This window comes from Mesoplodon bidens (assembly GCF_964165515.1).
Source record: "Mesoplodon bidens genome assembly, chromosome: 19".
In the NCBI taxonomy this organism is placed as follows: domain Eukaryota; kingdom Metazoa; phylum Chordata; class Mammalia; order Artiodactyla; family Ziphiidae; genus Mesoplodon; species Mesoplodon bidens.
The window spans coordinates 27,394,827-27,422,384 of record NC_138179.1 but is presented as its reverse complement, the minus strand read 5'-3'; the positions used below and the strand labels follow the sequence as shown (position 1 = coordinate 27,422,384).

At 50.6% G+C, this 27,558-nt stretch overlaps 1 protein-coding gene across 1 annotated transcript; it reads left to right on the top strand.

Annotated features, from left to right (window-relative positions):
* Positions 1–1,941: 1,941 nt before the first annotated feature.
* PMP22 (peripheral myelin protein 22) lies at positions 1,942–25,977 on the top strand. Its single transcript, XM_081219290.1, has 4 exons — positions 1,942–2,053; positions 3,283–3,382; positions 16,799–16,939; positions 24,674–25,977. Exons 1-4 carry the CDS (start codon positions 1,976–1,978, stop codon positions 24,835–24,837), a joined length of 483 nt encoding a protein of 160 aa, XP_081075416.1. The 5' UTR covers positions 1,942–1,975; the 3' UTR covers positions 24,838–25,977.
* The last annotated feature ends 1,581 nt before the right edge of the window (positions 25,978–27,558 follow it).

Sequence of the window (27,558 nt, the reverse complement as noted above, 5' to 3'; positions counted from 1 at the left end):
GTCTCCGTGAACTCCGCGGAGCCAGGGAAGCGGAGGTGAGAAAGCTCGCTGCCTTCTAGTTTCGAGGACAAGTCACCGCTGTTTTGCAGTCATCGACTTTCTCCTGGGGCGCAGTGAAGGCCGAGGAACTGGCTCCTGCCCTGCCTCCCTCCTCACTGCCCTCTCCCCTCCCCGAGTCCCGCCCCCCTGCACACGCTGACCCGGGGACACACCCTACTGCAGCGACGCAGACAGGGCGTTGTTCCCGTTAAAGGGGAACGCCGGGAGCCTCCCTTCGGCCCCTCGCTCGGCGCACGCAGCCCCGCAGAGCAGCTGTCTTTCCGGACGCCAGCCGCCGAGCGGACGCACGCGGTTTGTGCCCGAGGCCACTCTGAGGATCTCCGAGGATCGGGGACAGCTATCCCTTTGGGCTGTAAGTGCTTTTGGCAGGGAAAGTGGAGGAGATGGAGGAGGAACGTGGGCATCTTCCGTAGACGGTGACAGAACGCGCGGAGCAGGGGCCCTCGGGCTGGCGCGGTCCCCGATCACGGGTAGACCACCGCCTGTCTCGCGTCCTTCCTACAGGGCTTGTACGGACCCATTGCAGAGTGCCTGGTGGTCTATAAACCGCCGGGGACGCGGGTGCCGGTGTCCGGGTATGGGGCAGGGGCGGAGCACTTTTCGCCTCGCTGGACTCACTGGCAAAGCAGTCCCTGCGGTGGACATCTCCGGGGTACAGGACCCCGTGCCCCCCCGCACCCCACCCCCTGCCCTCGGCATTAGGAGTCACTGGATTTAATTTAAACCTTCTGGGAGACATCAGAAAATCGTGCTTATTTCCTCCTGCACATTCCAGAGTTTCACTGAACGTGTTGCTTAAGGGGAGGAACGGAGAGGTTTGCGATTGGGTATTTTAAAAACCGAGTTATTGAAACGATGTCTCTGGACCAAGATTCTGTCCTGAAGTAGCCCCCCAAACGCAGCTCATCTTCGCAGACGTGCAAATCCTCCCACAGGTCGGCGGGTTTCAGTCCCTAAGGTCTGCAAAATGTGTGGCTAGGACCACACCGTGGCGGAGAGAAGATGTCCTGCCGGCTCCGTCCGGCTGCGCTTCTCCTGGGACCCAACCCATTCCCTCCACCTCTCCTGCCCACCGGACACTGGCTCCCCTCCATCCAGGCTCCTGGGCCCCTGTCCCTGTCCCGGCCCGCAGGGCTGCCTGGGGACGCGCGCGCGGTGGGCAGGAGGCGCCGGCCCCAGCAGTTCTCTCCGGCCGTTCTTTCCTCTCCGCTCTACCCCGCTCTGCGCCTTCTCTCCGGAGCCGCTGGTGTCGATGCCAAGCTGTGCTGGGGCCGGGACGGCTCCCCTGCGCGGGAGGAACTGGGTGGAAACTTGGGAGCCTAACGGAATGCGGAGCGCCCTGGGGTCTGGGAACCCGGCTTCCCGCCGCGCGCTCTCCCTCCCAGCTCGCCGCCGGTGTCCCCGGGCCTCTCGCAGAAATCTGGGTCCCTTTCGCTCACCCCCAGCTCCACCCCACGGAGGAACGCGAGCTCTCGCCCTCCGCCCCCCTTCTCCTCGTTGGGCTGCCCCCGGAGACCCCAGGTGGGTGGAGGCGCGCTGCGGCCTCTGCTTGGCACTCTGGAAGAACCTCGCCTCCTGGGGTGACTTCGACGTGCGTCGTGCGTACCACTTGTTTTGTTCCAAAAGCAAAAGAAGTTCGGTCGCAGGCGGGCTCGACGGACTGTGGGGCGGGGATGCCGCAGTCGGCTGCTGCCCTCTCTCGGCGGTCGCCGGGCGGGGTGGGCGGGCGGGCGCGGCGCCAGGGCCGGGCCTTCAGAGCGCAGGACCCTCCCTCCGCGTCCCTCCCTCCCTTCTTTCTTCCCTCCTTCCTTTCCTCCCTCGCTCGCTCGCTCAGGCCAGTTCGGTCGGCCTCACGTCCAGTTCGGCCCTCTCTCCGGCCAGGCAGAGACTCCGCTGAGCAGAACTCGCCGCCAGAATGCTTCTCCTGCTGCTGGGGATCATCGTCCTCCACGTCGCGGTGCTCGTGCTGCTCTTCGTCTCCACGATCGTCAGCGTGAGTCTCCGGCGGGCAGCGGGCGGGCAGCGGGCGGGAGGGGCGCCCGGGGCTCACCCCGAGCTCGGCCTCCGGATGGCGGTTCCAACTGGGCCCCCTCCAGTTTGCAGACAAAGCGTCTCAGACATCCCAGGGCCTTTTGCAGTTTCTGGCAATCCGCGCCTTTCCAAAAGTAGTTTTGCGAAAACCAGAGCAGATTCAGGGGGAGGAAGGAAGCGAGCGTGGGGCTAGGTTAAGCCGCGCAGGCCTCTCTTTAAGCCAGAGAATTTAGGTACAGATCCAGCGGTCCCCCCCGCCCTTCATTTGATAAGCTTGTGTAGCATTTTCCTTAATGCAGGGTCGTTGAGGAAGGAGCTGGAGTATTTAGGAAGGTTTGTTTTTTCTCCAAATGGCATCCATCAGATGGGCGGTTTAGTTCATAAAACAGCCTTGAGGACTTGAAATTGGAAAGTTCAAATTGGCTTTTCCCTAAGAGTTCACAGCCCCAGGTCTGCTTTGCGCTGTGGACATGGCACCTTCTTAGAAAAGCCTCCTCCAGTACAAGCAGGTCACTGGGATAACTTGTGTTGCAAAACCATCAGACATCAAGCTCATTAGCTTTTAAACTTATTTTCTTGAAGCTGAGCCCAGACTCGGGCAGTTATGCGACCGTGGCCTTAACTTCTGTATATACAGCAAGTCCCAGGCGTGATGTTCTGGCCTGGTTCAAAGGTTGAGAAGTAATTATGTTGGGGATTGGTGAGTTGGTCCATCGTTTACCAGCATCCTGCCAACATCTTAAATGTGCCTTATGGCGATCTTGTCAGGTTGATAGGAATTGTAAGTAAGGAAATGGGCTCAGAATGGCTGCGGCTTTGGGAATGATACCCGGGAGATGGGGGTGGGGGGAGCTTGGATGCAGGTGTCCTGGGTTGAGTCCACGGCTCTTTCTACTACAGCACACACCTCGGCACAGAGCAACTTATGTGTGTGTGGTACTTTTCCACTTACAGAGTGCTTTTCACTAGCAAAGCCCCGGCCCTCCCCTCTGGATGTCTGGGCCAGACCACCACCTCTCCCTTTTCTCAAGCACGACCCTGGGCTCTGGCTAGGCAGCCCTGGGGCAGGGCAGGGGCAGGCGCCGTAGACGGGTTGATGAGGTTGCTCTTTGTCTACCCTTGGTCTTCTCCCTCCCCCTTTCCGTCACTCCTCAAGGACTCCCCTGATTTACCACGTCTGGTTCTTTCCAGCAATGGATGGTGGGCAATGGACATGCGACCGACCTCTGGCAGAACTGTAGCACCTCTTCACTGGGCAACGTCCAACACTGTTTCACATCATCAGCAAACGGTGAGAATGGTTTTTTGCTCCACAAGTCCGTCCTGATCTGTCCGCGGCATGTTTCTCTGTCCAGACCTGGAAGCACTTGTTCTTGGAAGACACAAGCTAGAGAGTTGTTGCCAGGGTGGGGTGGGACATGGCCAAGACGTCCCAAGACAAAAGGGGAGGGGCAGTCGCTTAACTGGCTACACTGAGATCCTGGGGAGTCTTTGTGCATTCTCTCTACCTACAGAGAAGCCCTAGAGCGCCACACGCCGTGCTTCCTATCACTTGTGTAAGGCTTCTTGTGAACCAAGAAATGTGGACACACATAAGCAGCGGTGATGCCAAACCTTAGGCAGACCCCACTGGGAGTTTCAATCCAATTAGCGTCTTTGGTTTGGTGGTAGAATATCCAGGAATGTCCTGTGTCTTCCTGGTGCAGTGATGGAGGGGCTGTCCTAAGGGTAGATGGGCCAGCTTTTGGTCTCCAGTTATAGGATTTCCTCTCTGCATCTTGGGCCTCAGGGGTGCCATTCAGCATCATAGCTGTTGAGCGATTCCTCGTTGCGAGATGGGGGCATTGACGCTATTTGCACAACCCCAAGCTGAGCCTGGGAGTATTTCTGCTCTGTCCTTAGCATCTTTTCTGTGAGATATTGGAAACCAGGCTTTCTTGGGTTCAGGTTAAGGGGTTAATTGGCCATGGAAGCACACACCAGATACTTCCAGCACCCAGAGGGAAGGAGGGCTCAGCGGGGACATGGTGTCTTTGGATGTGGAGAGGCAGAAATAAATAGGATGCATTCCTTTTGGTGACTGGGAGGTGTCTGGTGGCAGCGTGGGCCCTGGTGGGGGCCACAGTGCCTGGCATTGAGGACACGGTGGGCCAGGCTCTGCATGGTCTCATGTTCCAAAGGACATGTCTGTATCCTGGAGAGGGAAGTACCTATAGAAGTGACAGAGCTTTCCTGACATCTTGGGTTTAAAGACCAGCGAAGTACACGTTTTGATGAGGCTGCAGCTGCCCCTAGATCAAGTATTTCTGTTGAAGATGTTACGCTCAGTGAGAGAAACCAGTTCAGACGCAGCTCAACAAAGCAGGAAAGGCAGTGGCCCTTCGTTCTGGATTTGCACAGTCCAGTTTCTTTGCGGGACTTTTCTCCTCAGGGCCCTGCACCCAACAGTACTCAAGCTGTCCCTGAAGCATCACCAACAAAATATCTCCAACCTCAGTATAAAGAGAAACTGCTCGAACTACTGTAGTTTATATGGGGAGGATAGGCAAGGACTAGAAGACCCTGCTTTATGTTTCCACTTTCCTGGGGGGAAGAAAAGAAAGACCCCAGCCTTTTTTGAAGGGAGCAGTCCTTAAACTTTTCTCTGAGTCTTTGAAGGATATTGAATTCAAGCCACCCTAGAGGTTGCATTGTGAGCTGGCAATCAAATAACTGAAACACTCAGGAGTGTCTGCGCATGTGGCCACAGCACTGCTTGGCCTCAAAGCCACAGCATCCGGTCTCCGGGGCAGGGTTTGGCTGGCGTTCCCTGAAGCTCAGGATGGGAGGCTCCCTGCTCGCTACTGACACCTGGTGGCCACGAGTGGTGACTCCGCCCACAAGGGCCGGCTTTCCCTGAGACCCCCGAGGCGTCCACCTGGACATTGCCCAACTGGCATTTGGCCACGTGGGGTTGGCAGGGGATTCTCGACTCTTAGTCCCGGAAGGGGCGGTTTTGGCAGGCATACTCCAACCCGGCTGGGTTTCAAGAGGGATGAGTCGGCAGAGGCGCAGTGATCTAAGTTGTCCTACCCGCTGGACAGTGATGTTTGCCTGCTGCTGACCTGCCTTCTGCATCGTCTGCGGTCGGGAGTGGCTGCTGTGCCGCCCTCGCAGCAGCTCTCAAAGAGGCACTAGCGTTATTCCTATCGCTCAGCTGGTTCTTTGTGTACAAGCTCACCTTCCTGGGTTCGTTGACAGTGACTTCGGGGTGTGCATCGCGGGTCTTTATCCAAATCCGCGTGGTTGCTTCCCTGGGGGGGGTCCCAGATCGTGCTTCTCCTCCACATCTGCTTTCTCGGCTGTCCCAGTAAGGGCGTTCTGAGGAACTCTGGACAAGCTGGGTTTGTTTGCACTTGGGCTGATTCTAAGTCAGAACTTTCCACTTAAGCTTCCCCAGTGGTCGGTATCTCTGTTCTCATCTTCTGAAGGGTCAGCTTGTGTTACAACCTCAGCTCTGATGGGGGTGAAGCCTCTGGGACTCCTTTGCCTTTTCGATTGGGTTTAACCATTTCTGTGCCAAACAAGAGGTGGAAAAAAATACATAATTAAAAAAATTAGACTGCCTTTACAGATGAACTCTGCTAGTTGTAAACCAGTCACTTTGGTCCGTATTTGCTCTTAGAATGTTTCAAACATACTTTTTATTTTAGTAATTGAAAGTAATTCATTACAGATACCAATTTGTGAAGAATATGTTGCAAGCATGTTATGTGAAAATGCGTTGGTTTACATGGCTTGCTAGTTTTGCTGAAGGGGCTTGTTTTTGCATGTGCGGGGCTGGGGCAGTGCACCTCGGCAGGGCATCATTCCCTTTTTTTTCTCATATGGATGGTGCTTGTTGCCACATTAACTGCACGGCAGTCAAACGTCTATGTTATATGGTTGGAAGGAAACAGATTAGATTTTTTCCCCTCAAACTCTTTCTTGATATTAGAGTAGTTTTAGATTCCTTACTAAATGCCCTCAACTCTGTCTGCTTTTCCATTTTCTAAATGTATTTACACACCCTCTGGCCCCATCCTGATCCTGTCTGCAGGTAGAGGTGGAGGAGGCTTAGTGGGGGAATATTTATCATGACCTTGTTTTGAATGCCTTTCAGCCTGAGGAATATAAGGACTTGGAGAATATGGACGTTGGCCTTGACAGTCCTGAGCTCTGTGCAGGGGGATGAATCACTGTGCAGGCAGCATAGGCCAGATACCCAAGGAGTGGGGACAGGCGGGCAGCGCCAGAGTTCAGGGGAGGAAGTGGAAGGCAGGTCTCATGTGGGAGGGGGGATTTGATCCATCCTCTAAAGGATGGGCAGGATTTAAATAAATACAGGCAAGGAGGAGGCGATTCCCTATTGAGGCAATGATGACCTAAAGCAAGGGGAAGGCAATGGAAGGACACATTAGACCAGTTGGCTAGCGTTCCGATTGGGATTAAGATTGACTGCATAAAACAGTACATCTTTAAATGGTAGTGGCCTAAATAAGATAGTTTATTTCTCTCTCTTTCAAAAGAAGTGTGGAAGTAGGCAGCCTGAGATAGGTATGGTTGTTCCATGAAATTGTCAGAGCCCCAGGCACTTTCTAGCTTATTTCTTTGTCATCTCTCAGATTTGGTCCTCATCCTCATGGACCAAAAGGCTGCTAGAGCACCAGCCATTTCTCTACCCTTCAAGCAAGGGTAGAGAAAGGAGGAGGAGAAGAATGTGTCCCCCTCCCTTTTAATGAAATGTCCCCGGATAGACCACACACTTCTGCTTTTATCTTTTCCTGGAAGTTCATCACAGAACCACACCTAGTGACAAGGGAGGCTGAGAATGGAGTCATTTGGCTTCATGGGAAGCATGGCTTCTCGATTCATAGAAATTTAATAGCAAGCACCTCCCAGTAAGCCTGGCTTGAAACTCTTCCCTTCAGGGCTTTGACTACCCCCCTCCATACCAATCATACTCTTTTACAAGAGCTCTGCTGTGTCCTATGCAGTTTCAGAGTGGAGCCCAATTACTTTAGGATTCTCCAAATAGCCCATCTCTGCTGTGTCCTGGGCCCCATCTCAAGACAGTGACCCATATTGGAAACTGGATATTCCTTCGACTTCCCTCTCTTTCTTTCCACCTCCCAAGTCATTAACAAGTCTTACTGTTTCATGATGTCTCTTGAATCCTTGTTTCCTTCCTGTCCAGACCTCTCTTCTGACCTCCAGATGAGCATATACAGCTACCTACCTGACAGTTTGGCTGGGATGTCCAGAGGCATCTCCAAACCAGCCAGCCTTTGCCCCCCTCCACCCACTCTCCCTCTTTGATGGTCTCTAGTGTTTCAGTGGCTGCTGCTTCGCCATCCAGTGAGCTTCATGCTCAGAGTCTGCCTGGATGTGTTTCCTTCTCTCCCTTCTCAGAATCATCCTAGGCCCCCCTGGTCACTCTTCAGCCCCACGCCCGTCACCATGACTGCGGTTTCTGTCAGGGCCATTGCTGCAGCCTCCGAACTCCTGACCTTTCTTCCTTCCTTGTAACTCGTCTTGCATATGGAATCAAGGATGATGTTTAAAAATACAGACCTCATCCTATTACTCTCAGTTTAAAACCTCTCAGAGGTCCTTTACTGGTCTGCATCTTCAGATGAGCATCTTTGCTAAGGTCCATACCTGAGTGAGCTGTTCCTGGTTCCCATTAAGCCTCACCTCCCATCTCTCCTCCCCTCATCTTGGAATTTCAGCCTTCTCTCACTTCCTGGATCCTGAACGTCCCACCTCAGGACTCCCCCTGCCCTCCTTTACCCCCTCCCTCTGTTCTTTCATGCAGGACTATTCACTGAACACCTGCCCCGTAGAAGATTCCACCACAGACACCAAGGCTGCAGGAGTGGACAAGAGCTTCCGTTTTACTGGGCGGAACAGTCAATAAACGTGGATAATCAGGGGCAGTGATAGGAAAGACAAAGAGCATAAAGCAGGGTGATGTGTAATGAGGGACTGGGGTGAGGAAGGGTGTCCTCTTGGAGAAATGACCGCTTGAGGACGACCAGGAAGGAGTCAGCCACAGGAACATCTGGGGCAGGTTCTAGACAGCGGGACCTCCCGAGGACAGGATCTCTGGGGCGGGAAGGATCCTGGCGGAGCTGAGGAACAGCACAGGAGGTGGAGCAGCCGGCCAGCCGGTAGGGCCTTCTAGACCCCAGAAAGGAGTTTGGTGCAGATGGATGGGTTTCTAACTTTTATGATTTCGTTTAGACCTGCTCTGTCTCACATGCATTTCTCAGCTGTTTTATTCCAAGATGGAGTAACAGTCTTGTGCGTTTATAAGGCAGAATACATCAGAAATCTTACAAACTAGAAATGCACCTATCTATTTCCAGCAGCAGCGACCTCGTGGCCGTTAGGTTGTGGGCAGCATTAGACCAATGCTTCAGATTGAAAATTAGAAAAAAAATAAGCCTTGTCAGTCTCAGGAGCCCCCGACTTGAGCCCTTGGTGGTCTCCTGTGTCTGTGTCTTCTGTGATCCCAGATTTATCTCGTTTATCCATTTGGTGGCATTGTCATTTCTGCAAGGACATCATACCATTTCCTCATCTGTGGCTCATCTTTTGGTCAGAATTTAGAAAACACAGGAGGCCCTCTGCACTTATGGGTTCGTGTTTTGCAATTTAAAATCTCTGTGGCTCCCTGGGCCAACCCGCAAGCTCTGACCCAGTAATGGCTCCTGATTTTACAGGCCCTCGTGGGATGAGGAGGTCCTGGCAGGCGAGGGAGGTGCAGGGAGTGGGATGTGGTGTCATAATGATGGTGTTTCAACCCTTGGAGTCTCTCATCAGATGCCAGGATCCATGAGTTAATTCAGAAGGCTTGTTCAGACCTGTGTCTGTACCATATGGCCCTTGAAGCTCAGGCTTTGCTTTTTAAAAAATTTAAATTGCATTCCCAGGGTTTTACCAGAGTCGAGAAAGCATCCCTTGTAGTTCAGGAGCAGGGATTGGCCGTGGGGTGGCCTGAGGGTGTGGATGTTGGTCTTTGGTGCCTGAGAAGAGGAAGTCTGGCACGAAGCCTTCTGAGTATGTGGTCATCAGCACACACGTAGATTCTGACGTTGGCGGGGACCTGGGAGGTCATCAGATTCATCCCCCTTCCCATCCCACTAGCTTCAGACTCTCTGCAATGTGCCCACCATGTGCACATCCTACCAGTGATGGGGAACACACTACCTTTCAAGAGAACCTCTTTCATTTTCAAAGAGCTGCCAGCGTGGTCCATTCATCCATTCTTCAAATATATGGAGCGCATCCTAGGTGCTGGGCAGACAGAGCTCAACAAGAAAGACCAGTCCCTGCCCTGGTGGATGGAGCTCACAGTTAAGCAGGGGAGATGGAGGATAGACAATGAATGAGTCATTGTGGGCAGTGGGCAGCGCTCTGCAGGAGACAGAGAGAGCGATGGAACAGCAAGTCACCACTGGGGAGGAAGCAGCTGGTCAGGGCAGGCCTCTTCCTGCCAGAGTCCCGTGGATGGAGGCTTAAAAGATGGGAGAGACCAGCTGTATGAAGAACAGCAGGAAGAGAATTCCAGGAGGTGATGGAAAGGGCCAGGACCCTGAGGCGGGAAGAGTTTGGTGTGTCCACCAGTGCCAGGCTGGCGTGTCTGAGTGTGCTACAGGCAGGAGAGGACGGGCCGACGGCTCGGGCCATGATGCTGAGAAGGACAGCCCAGCCACACTGAAGGGTTTGGAGCAGAAGAGGGGCGTGACTTGATTTGTGTTTTGAAAGCTCACTCTGGCCGTTACACTGAGCATGTAGAATGTCAGCAAAGCACTTGGATTTGGGAATCTGTGGCTCAGGGCAGAGGTCTGGGCTGGAAATTCAGATCTGGAGTCATCCGTGTCTGTGGAGGGTGTTTGACGTCCTGGTGCCGGGGAGTTGATGAGAGGAGAGGCAGAGGGGCAGAGGGGTCCAGAGTGGGTCTTGTGACACCCCGGCAGCTGATGGGTACAGGAAGGAGCTGGCAGAGGGGTTGGGGAGGAGGGGCCGGTGATGCGGGGGAAATGCCCTGGGATGCTGTCATTAACAAATTACATAGCTGAGGCCACGATGGTCCCCTGCATTTCCAGTCGTTTCTCGTTGTCTTCATTCATGCCTGGGGGGCTGGACCTGGGTTTTACAGGTTGCAAGCTTGTCCTCAAGGAGTTTAAACCCCCATCGTGTCCCCAGACTGACTCTTCAAATATTTGGAGGCTGCAGTTTTATCTCCCCAGGGTCTTCCTTTCTCTGTGATGCTTTCTTCTTGCAGTGGCTTTTCTGGTGCTGGTGACAGTCCTCGGCTGTCCCAGCTGGCTAACGTGTTGCCTCTGGATGGCACGCATCGGCCTCTTGCTGCTTCTCTGCAGATGGCTCGTGGTTTGGCTTGGCAGGTGGATGAGCAGAGAAGGGGGAACTCTCTCCCTTTGCCGTCCCATTCTTCCTCCTTCCTCCCTGTGTTCTGTGGATGCCAAACTTAAAGAAGCGCAGCAGGATTCTGTCACTTGTTAGATTTCAAACGTGCTTTTCAACTTCTCAGCACCCCAGGGGATGGGTACCAGGAGTCCCTGCTTTTCTGCACTGGGTCTGCCTCTTACAAGCTGGTTGCCTGGGGCAGGTGCCCTGGTGGCCTAATAGGGTGAGCATGGAGGTGGGACCTTGAGTAGGCACCCATCGCATCCCATGTGTCCTGGAGCCTCTTTCTGTTCAGGATATAGTTGTGACAGCGGGTGTGGGGAGGGGAACCTTTGAGCTGGGCCTTGGAAATTGAGTAGAACTTCACTAGGCATGGGGGGGAGAGAAGAGTGGGTGCTTTACTATGACTGGTGGGCTGGGGGCTCTTAATTTCCATGATGCTTGGCTTCCTTTTTATATTTTAGGATTAAAAAGGAGAGGGGACCTCTGATTATTTTTATATGGAGAATGCCTTTTAAAGCCAAAGATCGTGAGCCCCCTCACCCCAGGCATACCCTCCTTCCCTGTACACTTCCATCAGCACAGCTTGTGATCGGAAAGTTAAAATGCCTTTCTCCTTTCCACTGTCATTGTCTGTGGCCAAACCCCGCGTGACCAGGTGCCCTGCTCTTAACAACACCAACAAAAAAGGTTCTCCAATAAGTCAATTTGGAAAACACCATTTAAAAGTTACCCAGGCTATTTTTTTCATGGTAAGACTTCTCAGAGCCTTGAGTATGTCGTTGTACATTGCAGTGTCCGAGGAGGGAGGTTAATATACTTGACCATGGAAGCCACTCCCTCTGTTTTTCTGTTTAATCAGCAACAAGTCTTTGGGAAACACAGCCTAACCTGACCCTCTTGTTACTAGAGTTTTCCAGCCAGGGAATAGAGGAAGCCTGGAACAGCTGAATCTTTTCAGTAACCTCAGAACCTCAATGGCTGTATTATATTCCCTGTTCAAGTCTAAAGACTAGTGAGAATAAGACTTGTGGTATCAAACCACACATATAAATTAGACTCTGGAAAACTAGTTCCTGTGCCCATCAGGAAGCCTCTTGGTTAGGAGGGCAGTTAATTGAGTGATGGTGTCAGGTGCAGCCAGAGCGCCTTGAACTTCTTCTATTCACTAGTCATCAGCCAGAGGTTCTGCTGGAGTTGAAATGCCCTCGTGATTGTGAGTTGAAAGAGCCTCCCCCGTGGTCTTCCTTATCCGCCTGAGCTCCTGGCCAGAGGGAGCTGAAAGCCCCTGTGTAGCTTTCCCCTCTGGCAAGCATCCTGCGTGGGTCACGGGCAAAGTTAGCCTGAGCCCTGGGCCCGATTTCAAAGCTCCCAGCTGGACTGGATGGGAAGAAGCTGGAGCCCTGGGCGAGGACCACGCGGGGCCCTGCATAGGCTCCCACCCGTGAGCGAAGCTTAACAGCCAAGGCCACCTGGATAGGAGGCAGGCCGCTCGGCAAGTCAGCCGTCTCTGGGATGACATGCATCTCGAGGAGGAAGTAAAGTGGCGGTTTGTGGGACGGCAGTGGGTAGCGAGGTTTGAGGGTGGGGATCGGTGGGGATCGAGGCCTGGTGGGTCACGTGCTCTGGAAAGCAGCACAGCGTTATGCAAATGAGCGGCACTTACTCCTGCAGTGATGACTCACCCCCATGGCCTCTTTCCTCCTGGCTTGGCTCCCCCCAGTTTATCCTCTGACTCCTTCCGTTCACTTTCCGGAAAACCTATTCTCTCTATGGAGTCAGAGAGCTTTTATGAGCTGCCTGAGTGGAATGCAAGGTGGGGAGGGGCTGCCAGGGGCGTGGCTCCAGGCTGGGAGTGAAAGATGCACAAGAACGACACAGAGGGGCCGGTTCACTGAAGAGGGTTGCATCCTTTCTGAGCCCTCAGCTCACCAGGTCGTTGGCCCTGGGCTAAGAATACAGCTGAGGGGGCGGATGTATTTCCTTCATGGCTTCGCTGCCGCTGGGGCAGGAATCTGACCTTTGGTCGTTGGGCATCTCCAGCTTTCCCTTCTGCGGGGGGAGTGGGTGTGCTGGCAGCCACGGCCTGGCCCACGTCAGAGAGCTGTCAGCAGCCCTATTACCTGGCACGCGCATCAGAACGGCAGGTCTGCGAAAGGCTTTTAATTCCCGTGCTTGTCACCAACGTTGGAGGTTACAACGCTGCCCCTGGGGATTCCACGAATCGTTCTCAGGCACTGAGCAAGGCCTGGAGAATGACAGTGGGTGCTATCATGGGCTCTGCTAATGACCCTGAACTTGTGATTTGGGAGAAAAGAGTATCACTGCTTTGGGTCTTGGGTAGAAGTTCAGACTCACCACCCAGCACGGTGGCCTCACGTTAAGGTTGATCTGTACGAAGCGGGACTGCAGTGGACAGGGCTCTCCCTTCCGTCCAGGTCTCTCCACTCTAACAATTGTTTTCTGTACCTCGGATGTGCTTGTCTGTAGCAGAGGTTGGCAAACGATAGCCCGCAGGTCCAGTCGGGTCCATGGCCTGATTTTGTAAATAAGATTTTATTAGGTGAACAGGCCACACCCACTCCTTTACATATTGACTAAGGCTGGTTTTCTGCTAAGGTGGCAAACTTGAGTAGTTGCCACGGAGACCATATGGCCTGCGAAGCCTAAACTATTTACGATCTGACTTGTCACAGGTAATTTGCCAACCTCTGTGCTGCAGATTCCGTATGAATTGATGGCAGAGTTGTATTAAAATAGTGTTGGGTGTTTCCTGTTGGCACCTTACAATAACATGGCTTATGTGGGCATGGTTGTCCCCGTTATACATTTACTTGGTGCGGCCCAGATGGAGATGCCCCAGGTACCATCCTGGAACAGTCTGGAGGTGCTTATTGACCCTGCCCCTCAGCTCAGCCTTTTCACGGGGTTATTTGTATTGTACAGAGCTTTTATATCAACACTTTTATTTGATCGTTAGAACAATCCTCTGAGATAGTTAATCCCACTTGTTACAGGAGAGGGATTCGGGGGCAAAAATATGCAAGTAACCAGTTAAGCCGGGGGTACCCAGGCCTGTTCTAATGGAGTGCATGGCCTGAGCACGGCTGGGACCACAGCCTGTAGGTTTAACACACGTACTGTCAATATCATTCCTCGCTGAAGAAATTTTTACTTCTCCTCTTGATTTCTTTATCCAAAGGATTATCTGGAATACTATTCGAAAATGTCCAAATTTATTTTGGCTGGTTTGTTTTGAATTTCTACTTTCTGTTTGCCTTTAGTTGTGTTTACATCATATCTGCTTTTTTTTGAGATTTATTGAGGTTTTTTTGGTTGTTGCCTGCTGCATAGTTTGCAAGACTGTCCCATGTGTGTTTGAAAATAATTTGTAGTCTTTGTTATAGGGACATAAATTTTCTACATAGCTATTAAACTGAATTGGTTAATGCTGTAATACAAATAGTCTATATCTTACCGTATTTTGATCTACTTGATTTATCTCTTCTGAGAGAGCTATGCTTAAATCTTCCACTATGATTGTTAGCTTTATCAATTTCTTCTCATATTTCAGTTATTTTCTGCTTTATATTTTTTCCAGGCCATGCTATTATATGCATAGAAATTTATGACTTTTATTTCTTCATGGTAAACTGGATCTTTCCTCACTATGAAACATCCCTCTTTGGCCATTTTCATCTTTTTCAATTTGAATTCTGTCCGCCTGATGCTATTATTACTGTACGTTTTGGTTAATATTTGCCTGGTGTCTCTTTTAAAAATCTTTTGATTTTCAGCGGTTGTTGGTTTTAGGTATATCTCTTGTATCAGACTCTAGATACAAATTATGTAATTCAAGATGGAATTCCGCATCTTATAATGAGTGACCTGAACCCATTCACACATGCTGTGATCGATATGGTTGGACTTGCTCTCATCGTGTATGTGTGTTACTTATTGTGCTTAAGGTTGAAAACTTTCTTCTTCAACTTTGTATCCCCAGAACACACCAGAGAGCTTGGCTCAAAATAGTAGGTGTTCAGCCAAGACCCATTGAATAAAAACTTCCTTGATTTCCTGATTGAGATCTGACTTGAGGAACAACTTACGGAAAGCTAACTCAATTGTAATGAGGTTGGCACTAAAATTCAAGTTCCTGGTGAAAGAGTTACAAGAAGAATTTCATTACATTATTAAATCTAAGGGACTTCTCCTACTGATGTAGATTTAACATGTATGATTTTGAGTTTTCTCTAAATATGAGGTCTGGCAGAAGTTCCTGTTGTTAATGATAGGTAAAGACTTAGGAAAAGATCTCAGAATCAGAGAAGGAAATCTAGGATGTCACCTGCACCAGCTGTGCCCCTTCTGAGGGTGTGCCTTGAAGGCCACTCCGCAGCAAAATAGAATCACTGTTTTAGTTCTAGATTTGGGGCTCAGATTTCTTTATGTTTCCAGCTTCACCTACCAGAGTGCTGGATAATTGCTTTATTACAAAAAATGATATTATGGCAGCAATGGCTTTGTTGCAGACCACTCCTCCAGAAGAAGTGCTACGCTGGGCATAGTGGTTCAATTAGAGATATAAAAATGAAGTTGGGATGGTTCACGACGCATTAGACATCCTTTTCTAACCTTAATTGACAAAGAAACTGCAAAGATAAAAGAAGCATATAGTCCGTCACGGTGGAAAGAACACTAGACTAGAATCGAGGGCCTCCCAGCTTTGGCTGTGCCAATGGGGCTCATCCAGACATCTCTGGAAATCTTGGTCTGTACAAAGGGGTGGGTTAGTTGATCCCTCATGCTTCTTCCAACTCTAAAGTGCTTTCAGTCTCAGTCTGGAAAAATGTCTGTGTCTGTGAAACTCTAGTCACAGTTACCCTAACCAGTACCCTTGAAATTCTGCCTTGAGCTACTCGCAGCTCAAACCAGGTTCACCTTTGTGAGTTATTGGACTTCCCTGGCAGCCCAGTGGTTAAGACCCCCGTGCTTCCACTGCAGGGGCCTGGGTTCGATCCCTGAATGGGGAGCTAAGATCCCGCATGCTGCATGGTGTGGCCAAAAAGAAAAAAAAATAGGGAACATCTTCGCGAGTTACTGATGATAAACCATCCAGATTTCACAGCTTTTTCTACTGTGTTAAGCACTGGTGTGTGTTTTTCTAAGCCAATGCCCATTAACCCATTACCGAGTGGAGAGGATCAAACCTGGGTCTTCTCTAATTGATCTTTCTTGTTTAGAGCAGCGCCCACCCCAGCGATTCTCAGGTGCTTGGAAGGAAGGATGCAGGCGACAGGGTGGCAAGGCCCCTGGAGGTCTCCTGGGGGCACGCTGCAAGTTCCCCTCTCTGGTGTTAGACCCAGGTTGTTGCCTCTTGTCCATTCCTTCCTGAAATGACCTTCATTTGCAGTAGATGGTGAACTACAGAGTTCCCTTCCTTGCCTGAATTTCAGTTGGATGCCTGGAGATTTTATCTAAGGCTGGGGCTTCAGCAAAGATGAGGAAGTGTCATCCGTGGTGCTATCTGATGGTCGGACTGAGCACCCACTGCTCTGAGATCAGCCAAGAAAAGACACAGCGTGGCTGAGGGAGAACAGGCGTGCATAGCTAAATAAAGCATGCTCGTCCCATCAGCATTTTCTTACGACTTTCTACAGAATTAGTCTTGGCTCCAATAGCGTTTTCTTCTTCCCAGCCATCCCCACGCTCTCTCTGTCTCCTTGGGGGATGCTGATATTTTGAACAGTGGTTTGGAACTCTTCTCAGAATCCAGGGGCTCCAAGAAGCCCTTCGAACCCCCGAGGGCAGGGAGAGAGGAGGCAGAGGGCGGGGCTCAGAGCCCCTTGAACACACGCACGTCTGTGTAAGTAAGTAACACATTTGGCTAAAAGACTGGCAGGGAATTCAATGTATTTTAACTGGAGTTTAACTCCTTGCGATGGGACTAGCTAGTGTCTTAGAGCCTTTTCTTAAAACGTCTACAATTAAACACGTATTCATACCTTTTTTTCCCTCCAAAAGAAAGCAGGAAATAAAGAATGACTTTTAAGAGTGGGAACGTGAATAGTCTGACTTCTGTTCACAGAAGGGATGCTGCTGCTGCTGCTGCCCGGGCTGGGGGTGGGGGTGGGGGTGGGGGTGGGGTGGGGAGTGGCGTTCAGCTGTCCTGGTGCCCCGGGCCCCGCCCCCCGCGGCAGAGCCCCGCCGCCCCGTGCCCTGGCTTTTCCTAACCCAGTGTCTTCTCCCTCAGAATGGCTGCAGTCTGTCCAGGCCACCATGATCCTATCCATCATCTTCAGCGTTCTGTCCCTGTTCCTGTTCTTCTGCCAGCTCTTCACCCTCACCAAGGGGGGTCGGTTTTACATCACCGGAGTCTTCCAGATCCTCGCTGGTAAGTCGGAGACGACTGAGTCCATGAGGGGGCTGGGCACCCCCAGACTGCAGGATGATCAGTCAGAAGGGCGTGGCTCCAGAATGACTGGCGTGCAGGAGTCCTCCCCGTGGATGGATTTCAACAGCACAGGTGTGTGTGTGTGTGTGTGTGTGTGTGTGTGTGAATCTGGGAACTCTCCACTTCTCCATGGAACGGGGTGCATAGGAAACAGGACTAGGAGTTCTGGAAGGAGGGTCCCTAACTTGGGACGGAGCTACAGTTTGGACGTATCATCAGAGGTAAATGCTGAGGATGTCGGTAGAGCACAGGACAGTCTTGAGGGTGGATTTCTGTAGCTCACATTATGCCCTGGGACCATCCCTGCTTCAGCATGGAAATGGCCCCGATCTGCTGCCGAGGTTGCTCTCAGGTACCTGCCGCCTACCTCTAAGCAGTGATGGAGCCACCTGACAAATTCTTACTCTCCTTTACTCTGGCCCCTGGAGTCTACCAGCCTCCGACTTACTGGTGTCTTCCTTTCGGCATGTGTAACACACCCTCGGTTCCAGGTTATCGGCACACACCATGTGCAGAGTCCTAGACGTGATGCCTTCCAGCTCTTGTCTCTGGCTTCTGGCCATTGCCTCACTTTGTTTCCTTTTATCCTTCTGTCCATTGACGGCCAGTTGACTGAGTCAGCAGAGCACTGGAGAGACATAGGAAGCTGATGTGGTGGATTCTACAGTCCAGGCTAATAACTCAGAAAATCCGTATGTGCCGGGGTACGTCTGGGGACTGTGCAATGTTCTCAGTTCTGGCCCCTGAGTGGGCAGAGGTGTAGCATCTCTTGTTTAGTTGCTGAATCACCACCATGACTCATGAGCAGTCATTGGAGGGTTGAAAACAGCGCACAAGTCCTGGACGGATGGGTGGATAGACGGGTGGATGGAGGGACAGGCAGAGCTCATGGCTTTCATAGGTTTGTACGGCAAGACACAACCTGTTGTTGAATGTCGATGACCCTTTTCTAGAAGCCAGAGACTTATGCTTTACTGGAAAAAGTAAGTAAACTAGAGAACCATTTCTCATCAAATTCCTAAATACAACATGTCAATGTGCACAGTTTGGAATTTCAAAACCAAATAGTGCTTTGCTACTTGAGTTTATCAAGGTTTTATTGTATCAGCCAAGCTTCTGGGAGTGTTGCCAGCTTGGCCAAATTACTAATTCTTCAGTGAGATACCATTTCTGGGTACATTTGGAGCAGTGATCATTATTCACCCCATTTCCAGAAGTAGCACCGGAAACTAGAATATATTCTGGGATTTCCTTTTAGGCTCCCTGTTTGCAGTTTGATATCAATGGTGATCCTCTCCATGGTATCAATGATTATATCCTCAAGAAAAAGTGATATAAAATACTTATATTTGATCTATACACACTTGTTATTTTACTGATAAATAAACTGAGACTGGGAGAGGCTAAATGAACACGCAGCTCAGGCAAGGACACTGGGTGCCCCATTTCTTCCCATCCCACGTGGACTGAGTATATTTAGAGGTTCAGAATCCACCCGAGTTTTTAAGGAACGCAACATCCAAGGCAGAAACTCTACTTTTGATATGATCCTTCATTGAACCTAATTGACCGTGAAAGATGAGTTCAAATCTACCCCATTTATGATTCTCAAGTTCCCAAACATCTGTGATGAATGAGTCTACACCATCAGAACCAGTCAGACTGAAAACACTGGACAGAGCAAACTTACTTTTGAAGGGACATCTCAGGGCAGGGAGTGCCTCATCTTCATTTTTCCACCTGCGATATTTTAGCTTAAAATTCTCTAACGTTGTCTTTTTAGCAAGGTCATTTTCGGTCAAAAACCAAAGTCCAGAGATAAGTACTTCGTTCAACCCAAACACTCTTAGGTACTGAGATTTTGCTAATCTTCCAGAGTTTGTTTTCTCATTCCTCCTCGTTTCACTGTTTGGATTCTTCTCCAAACTCAGTCCAAACCTTCTAGAACTCTGCCATGAAAACCTCCGAATATAGAAGCACATGGTTTGTTCTTGCGCTATCCCCTTCAAATCTAGCTTCTTATCTCTCATGAGACCTAGTTTTCAGTTATCGGTTTGTCGGTTTAGCGGTCCATCTGTGAATAGGAGGTTGTCTGGAGGTTGAAGTGTTGATCCAGAATAGCGGTTGTACTTTGTACGTCCTAAGAATGTTCTGTGCTTGTTCCCTCCGGTCAAAAGGACCTGAGAGAGCTAGTATTCTAGAAACCTCAGCTCTCTAGAATGTTGTGTTTGAACGTGCTGTAGGGTCTTCCCACTAAACTTGGGATTTAAGAGAGTGGGGACTTCCCTTAGAGATCTCCAGACTTCAGTGTCTGACAACCCTGCTCATGGGTGTTTCCTATCTCATGGCCTATGAAGGATTCAGGAACTAGAGAGACAGTTAGGGAAGGGTTGTTGTGGATGAGAAATTACCCCTTAATATCAAGGAACAAATCAGAAAAGCAAAAACAATCAGAAAACAAAAAGAAGAGTAGAAAGGAGGGAGGGAGGGAGGGAGGAAAGAAGGAAGGAAGGTAGGAAGGAAGGAGGGAAGGAAGGAAGGAAGGAGGGAGCCCTACCATCATGGGATGTGCAGTCTACAGGTGGGTTGGCCACCGTAGCTGGGATCCACGTGGGGCAGATGCTTCTTCAAACACTGAAGCCTATTGTGTGGAAGCCTCCAAAATAGGCTCAGTGTCCCAGGGGCTGTCAGGGCTGGATTGTCTCTGCGTAGCTTCCTCCTGGAGGGCCCAGCTGTGGACTTTTTAAACACACGCGTGAGCATGCAGGAAAGGCAGGTGAAAGGTGTGTGGGGCTCTTTGGCTGACTGCAGACTTGGGAGCCGTCTCTGCCTGGCTCTAGATGACTGACTTGCATGTACCTGTGGGGCTGCCTGTCTCACTGCATCATCTCTTCTCCACTTATAATAAGCTGTGAGTCTCACCTTTAAGAACTGTCTTTCCTTGATTACATACTTCTTAGGTTGGCTGCTTCTTTTTTTTTTTTGCGGTATGCGGGCCTCTCACTGTTGTGGCCTCTCCCCTTGCGGAGCACAGGCTCCGGACGCGCAGGCTCAGCGGCCATGGTTCACGGGCCCAGCCGCTCCGCGGCATGTGGAATCTTCCCGAACTGGGGCACGAACCGTGTCCCCTGCATCGGCAGGCAGACTCTCAACCACCGCGCCACCAGGGAAGCCCAGGTTGGCTGCTTCTTGAAGACGTTTTGAGAGGCTCCATCATCTAGTTGGGTGCTCCTCAGTCTCAGCTGCAGACCAGAATCACCTTTTGTGAAAAAGGGGATGCTTTTAAAAAATGCTAGTGCTCAGGCTTCATCCCCAGAGAGTCTCATTTAAGAGTTCTTGGGCAGGGCTGCTCCCTGGTGACTCTGATGTCCATCCAGAGTTGGTCACCACTGTTGCAGCCATTAACCTGCCCTAATCCCACTGTAAGTTCTTCTAGGATGATTTACCGAGCTCATCCTATCCACGAGCCATCGATTCTTCTAAACCCTCTTCTTAGAGAAGGGCCGTCCTGATCCTATATCTGGATTTTGGAGTCATTCTTATCTTCAGGACCTGCGGCCATCCGTTCCCGTACAGTGCTTACCCTGGTCCTGGCTCTGTTGGGTTGAGTGGCACTGGATGGGAAAGCATCAAGAAATTCACGGAGATACAGACTATGTTTTGATTTATTTCACGAGTCACACCCAGCGGCGAGCTCCACGCACACCTCCTAGAGCGCCCTGAATGTCCCACTTGTTGGATGATTGGGTAATGTGTTCCCTTGGCAGAATTAAACTCAGGCCACCTGTGTAGTTTTTGCGATTTGTGTTTATTGTGATTACGAGGAACAGCAAGGATGGTAGGAGGAGACTCCTTTTAAAAGTGACTTTTACTTATTCTGTTTGTTTTGTTCCTTCTCTTTCATACACACTGAGGTGGGTAGAGAGCATTTAGAATGAAAATCTGGGGGAGGAATAAAAGCCCAGTGCCCTCCCTGTTCTGAGTGGTTCAAAGACAGCTTAAGCCAGAGACCACGTTAAGAAACACCAGTTCTGGGCGAATCATCCCAGATGTTGCCCTGGCTGGGCCCAGATGGGCATCTAATAATGCTGTGGGTGATTTTCAAGCCTGCAGAAATCACATGCAGGCTGAGAATGGAAAGGGGGCTGGCGGCACAGAGGAGGCTCGGTGTGGGTGGGACAGAGAGCCCTGTGCTTTCTGGGTAATGGACCTTCCAGCCTCTTCCTTCTCTACCTTGTTGCCTGAAGGGTGAGGTGGGGAGAGACAGGGGGCTCACTCATGAAACCAGCTCCAGGGAGGCATTTCCACTGCCCATCTCGGTGGTATCCCCCAACGCTCACTCCCAAGCCAACCCCACCCAGGCTCCTGGCCTCACTCCAAGCTCTAACTGAGCTGCTTTGGCAGAGGTCACGGATGTACACTGATGTCCATTTGCTGACTCCCTCCCCTGCTTTCGATACTGTTGCCATCTCTCTCCTTGAAACTGTACTTCCTCAGCTTCCAAGACCATTTCCCCCAGTTCCCTAAGTTAACCCACCAGGCAGTCATGCCAGAGCTGCCCACCCCCACCCCAGTCCACCACTGGCTCCTCTGTTGTGTGGCATCACACCTAGATATTGTGCTCATTTTTTCTTTTACTTGCAAACACCATTGCTGGGCAAAGGCCAACTCATGCACCTTCCTGTCCCTGATCTTGTCCCCACTTCTAAATCTGGGGCGGTCTTTCTGGACACACCTCTGATCCTGTTTCTCCTCCACAAAAGCTGTGCTTCCTTCCACAACCTCGTCAAGTGCCCTGGTGGCCTCTCTTCCAGCCTCCATCACGGAGACTCTGAGTGGGACCCGCTGGTGGTGTCCACGGGGCCCTCCGTCCTCCTTGCTGCACTCATGGTCTCCCTTCTATCTGGGATTTCCTTCACACCTTTCTGCACCTGGCCACCTCTTCCACATCCTTTAGACCCCAGTCAAGCCCCGTGTCCCCTTTCAGGATTCCCCAGGCCCTGATCAATCTGTGCTCTCAGGGTATCCGATGTGTTTCTCTCTCCTATCCTTGGAATCACATCCTACTCTATTGGAAGTCTCTACTGACGTGTCTGTTTGTGGATGACACTCACCTTGAAGGTGGGGACCACGTCTTGTGGATCTCGGTGCACTCAGCATCCAGAATGGCACCTGCACATGCCAGGTGCTCATTCCATGTTGACTGAACCGAACAGAATGGAGATGAGGAAGCCTAGAGAACTCCCTCCCTTCCTTCCTCTGCCTTTGGTCTCTTGGTTACTCCCTTCTAAAGATGCTGGGCTTTGATTGTTCACCTGTGGTCGCTGTCACCATTAAAGGGGGCTCGAGGCCTGGTCTTCGGGGAGCATTTCTAGTGATGCAGACCCAGCCATGCTGAGGCAGAGGGGAACTCTTGGGAAATCTTGAGTGGCCAGCATTTCTGTGTTGTCTGGACAGGGTCAGTGCCTTTCCACGTACAGCTGACCTTTGCTCCCAGATGCAGGCCCCTCCCTGCTCATCTCTGGGGAGGGCAGCACACCTGTGTGTACTTGGTGGCCTCACTTACCTTCTCCATGGAGACCTTCAAAAGTGCATCTCCACCTACTGGTGGCCAAGAATGCGAGTCACAGTCCCTTTATTGCAAGAAGTGTTTGACTTTTCGGGACTCTTGTATGGAACTACCTGCTCTGTATTCCGGGGCACGTCTGTTGCTTTGCATACAGACAGCCTTGTAATGATATATTCCCTAAAACATCAGTTTCCCGACAACAATAATTATAAAGTGTGTATCCTCTTGTTGACTTTACAAGTGTACAAGCGTATGGCTTCTTGAAGCGAAGCATACATTCCTTTACTTCTGAGATTCTCCCAGGGCGAATGTCATATAATTAAGCCATTGAGTTAGTCACTGAACTTGTGTGTCCTGTCTCTCTCGCTCCCTCCAGGTCATAGACAAAGTGTTTTTTCTTTGCTGGGGAAATCTGGACACAGCTGGTCCACACAGCTATCACTACATTTCTCATGCTGATGCTGGCTAGACACACACCCCATTTGGAAGATGATGGGCACTGTCTTGCCCTTCAGATGCTCTATTTACATCTCACTCTCTGTCTTGCTCTTGCCTCGCCTTTGAGGCTCTGCCTTCATTAGGTAGGTCAGATATAGCCTAAGAGACAGGCAAGAATTAGCACTTTGGAGAGGTGAGCAATAGACCTTGAGGTCCAGCAGATCGAAACTGCAGTTTCCCTCCTGTGACCATTGGCCAGCTATGACTTCCCCGTGGAAACAGATGTCTTCCCATCTCCTGGGCTGTCTGTAGGTGGCAGGTCCTGGAGCTGATGCCCCTGTGGTCCCAAGACTGTTGTGTGGCTCTCTCAACGGGGGCCAATGGAGTGGGTGTTTTCTCTCTCTGACTTGCAGAAGGACAATCTTATCGGGGCAGTGAATGTTACACAGTCCCACTTCTGCACTTTGTTTAAACAGAGTCACAGTGTCCAGTTAAATAACCCAAATAGCAGTGAGGTTAGATGTAGGTGGTCCGGGCCTTCGGGGGCTCTGGACCCACAGGCATCCCACATGCTTTCTGGACTTATAATAGAGTCAGTCAGAGCCTGTCAAAGCCCCTGTGTTCAGGAGGGGACAGAGCAGGCTTTGTGCTGCTCTGGGCTGGGGTGCTCATGTCACTGGACTCCTCCCTGCAGGGATGCTGACTGTCACCGTGGGCATGGACTGTCACGCTTGAACTTGCCTGGTTTGTGAGGCCTCAGGTGGAGGATTTTCTTGTCCCTCCACCAAGGCTGTGTGGTAGACAAGGAAGGGGTTGCCTGACCTGCCTGCGGATCTGATACCCTTTCACCTTTGTTTGGGCTTTAGACCAACCTTGGGGGACCAAAAAGAGTTGAAAGGGACCAGGCACCATGCAGCTTGCCTGTGACCACCTCCTCTCTCTGCAGTGTCCTTCCTCCCTGTGTCCTCCCCCCTTTCCTCTCCACGTGTTCTTCTGTCTGCCTAGTGGTGCCCATGGGCGTTGCGTGCTTGGTCTCTGATGTAGCGATCCTACTAAGGAGGTCAGCATGGCGTTCTGCCCCTGTTTTCAGCGTGAGTGCCGCTCAGATAATGGTGAGGCATCACTTTCCCTGATTTCAGAGAATGCCACCACCCATCTGTGGAGTGGTTTACAGGCTTCCAGGGGCTCCCACACCCACCCATCCTTGCAAAGACATAGGTGGGCTTCTCTTGCCACCCGAATTCTCGCTGGGCCCCTCGTGTCAACTGGCAATGGGTGACGGTTAAAGGAAGTGAAGAGGAAAGGAGGGGAGACCTTGGAAGCCATGGTCTGGGTCACATAGATTGGACACAGAGAGTAGATCGTTTCCTGGGTTCCTGTACCTTCAAGCCCCTCCTGTCAGTTCTGGATCTGGTGGCAGATTCCTGCCTGAGATGGATGTGCCCTCTCTTCCTGCAGCCCATATCCTTCTCCCTAAGAAAGAGAGAAGGGTGCCCTGGTGTGTGTGTGTGTGTGTGTGTGTGTTTGTGTGAGGTGGGGTCGAGTCTGGGAGGAGAGCAGGGTGGGTGGGGCAGGTGCTCCGGGTCCCATGGAGTCTGGTTTCAGGGTGGTGCAGGGTCCCCGCTCCATGACCTCTCTTGCCCCCAGCTGGTCCCTCTCCTTCCCAGGTCTGTGTGTGATGAGCGCAGCATCCATCTACACGGTCAGGCACCCGGAATGGCATCTCAACTCGGAGAACTCCTACGGCTTTGCCTACATCCTGGCTTGGGTGGCCTTCCCACTGGCCCTCCTCAGCGGCGTCATCTATGTGATCTTGCGGAAACGTGAATGAGGCACCGGGACAGGACGTCCGAGGGTCTGAGCGCACGCAGGGAGGGAGGAAGTAAACCAGAAGCCAGGAAAAAAAAGGAGCTAGCCAAAAAACCCAAACTCAAACCAAACCAAACAGAAAGCAGGTGCGGGGGAGTGGTTAGTGTTGATTGAAGATGTATATAATATCGACGGTTTATAAAACCTATTTATAACACTTTTTACATATATGTACATAGTATTGTTTGCTTTATGTGTTGACCATCAGCCTTGGGTTGAACCTTAAAGTAGCTAAGGAACTTGACATCCTAACCGTATAATCAAGCTCAGTTTTTTTGTTTGTTTGTTTTTGTTTGTTTTGCCCAGAAGTAAAATAAGTCCATCTTGCCCCTTCCCTTTCGTCTGAAAGAAGATACCTCCCTCCCACTCCACCTCATTTAGAAAACCAAAGTGTGGATAGAAACCCCAAATGGCCCAAAGCCCTTTTACTGTGGGTGACCCAGTGCGTCACACACAGACATGCACTGCCCACGCCTCTGTGTGCAGCCTTACCTGCACTCGGACAGAACCCCCCAAACTGGAGCCCTCGGAGGATCACGGCTTGTGGCTTTGGAATACTTGCCCTTGAAGGGGGTGTCCCGGTCACACATCTAGGTGAGAAATTGGTGACAACAAACCTACGAAGTGGTGCTATGTATTTACCATTCCTTATGATCACTAATCATCTAAACGCCTCACTGGAAATTCAATTAACAATTTTACAGCATGAAGTCGAATGGAGACCTGAATAATTCTCTGTAAGATAAATGGTTTATAACCACATTTGTACCTAGCTAGGCTGCTGTTATTACTATCATAAATAACAAACCACCGCCTTATCACTCCCATGTTTTCCTTATGGTCGGAGCATCAGGACAAGCTTCTAGACCCCCTGGGACAGTGGGTTCCTGGAATGCAGCAGGGTCTAGACTGTCCTCTGACTCCAAGGACTGTCTGGCAATGACTCGTACTGGCCACCAACTGTAGATGTATATACGGGGCCCTTCTGATGCTAAGACTCCAGACCTTTTTTTTTTTTATATATATTTTTTGCTTAGCTTTTTCTGATTTTATACCAACTGTGTGGACTAAGATGCATTAAAATAAACATCAGAGTAACTCACTGAGCTCTTGTGGGTTTTTGTGGGTGAGGGTGCGAGGTGCGTGTCGGAGCAGAGGGATGAGGGTCACGGAGCCACTGTTGGGCAGATGATCTGGGTTGCAGTTTGGTGCTAAGGGACCAAAATCATCACCTTGGTCCCGACTCCGGGGGCATCTTATGCCTTCCAGAAGCCTGTGCAAACGTCTGCTAACTGGAGAGGCTGGGCGTTGCAGCTGAAACAGACCCTGAAAGTGGGCCGGAGGAGCCTGAGTGTTATTTAGCTGAACCCTCTTTCTCGTGTTCTGGTCTCTGATGACCCACATGGGGTCCAGAGCATGGCATACACTCACTTAATATATGGGATGTTGGCATGAGCAGCGCGGGTCCCTAACCTTTGGGGGACAGGTGTGATGTGATGGACCGTCTGCATGATGGTGAACTGAGGCCAGACCTTCATGGTGATCTATATGTGTAAATGTTTAGCATAGGGACTGGCAGGTAGAAGGCACTCTATAAATGAGTGTTTATCCCAGATGTCGTGATAGAGGTGTATTACAAGGAGATATTGGCTGTTCTGGGGAATCTCACTACCTGTACATTAGAATCTCCCGTGCAGGGCTCACCCAGAGATGCAGATTCCTTGTGTCTGTGGTGGGACCCATCCTGCCTTGATAGGTTTCAAGAACCCTGCCAGTGATGACAGCGTTTAGCTGAGGGTGACAACCTCTGAGCTTGTCCAGTGCTTCTCAGAGTTTAACTCGCTAATGAATTGACTGGGAGTCTTGTGAAATGCAGATTCTGGTGCAGTAGGTCTGGGTAGGGGCTGAGGGTCTGCATTTCCAACTTAGAGCTTGAGCGATGCCGGTGCTGCTGGCCCCAATCACACTCTGAGGTGCAAGGATCTAGAATGAGTCCACCTTCAGGCACCTCATGCTCTGGCGTCTTTGGACATCCGTGATGGAAGGGCTCCTCCCTTCCAAGGTTTCCAGCAGAGACCCGCTTTCTCTGTTTTGACTCGGATAGATTGGGTGAAGTGGCACAGATGGCCACAAGGTGATCGAAAAAACTGGGAATTTCACTTTACGTGCTTGAGCTTTGAAAATACACATGTTTATTTCATAAGGTTTCTTTTATAACATTTAACTAAAAATTAATAATTAAGAACAAAGAAGAACAGAAATGGCCCAAATCTCACCATTTAGGTAACACTTTTGGCATTAAAAAATTAATATACATCCAGGATCATGACATGCGAAAGCCTCTTTTCCTCCTCTTTTCCATAGTCTCTCGCCAATGGTAAACAGAAGACATAGTTTATGATTTCTGCCAGGAAAAAATGCAATGCCCACACAGATACATCCATTCAAGTATTTGTAAAATTTACACAAACTGGAGAAAAGTACTCACATTATTCTACACCATGCTGTTCTTCTCACTTAAGGATATAAATTGGAGATCTTTCTATAGGAACATATACCTTATTCTATTTTTAGTGAGCTCTGTTTCAATCTTTCCAAATCTGCATAGTATTTCACTGTGTAGCTGCACATTTATTTACCAGTCCCTCAATGATAAACACTTTGTGTCCTGGTTTTTATTCTT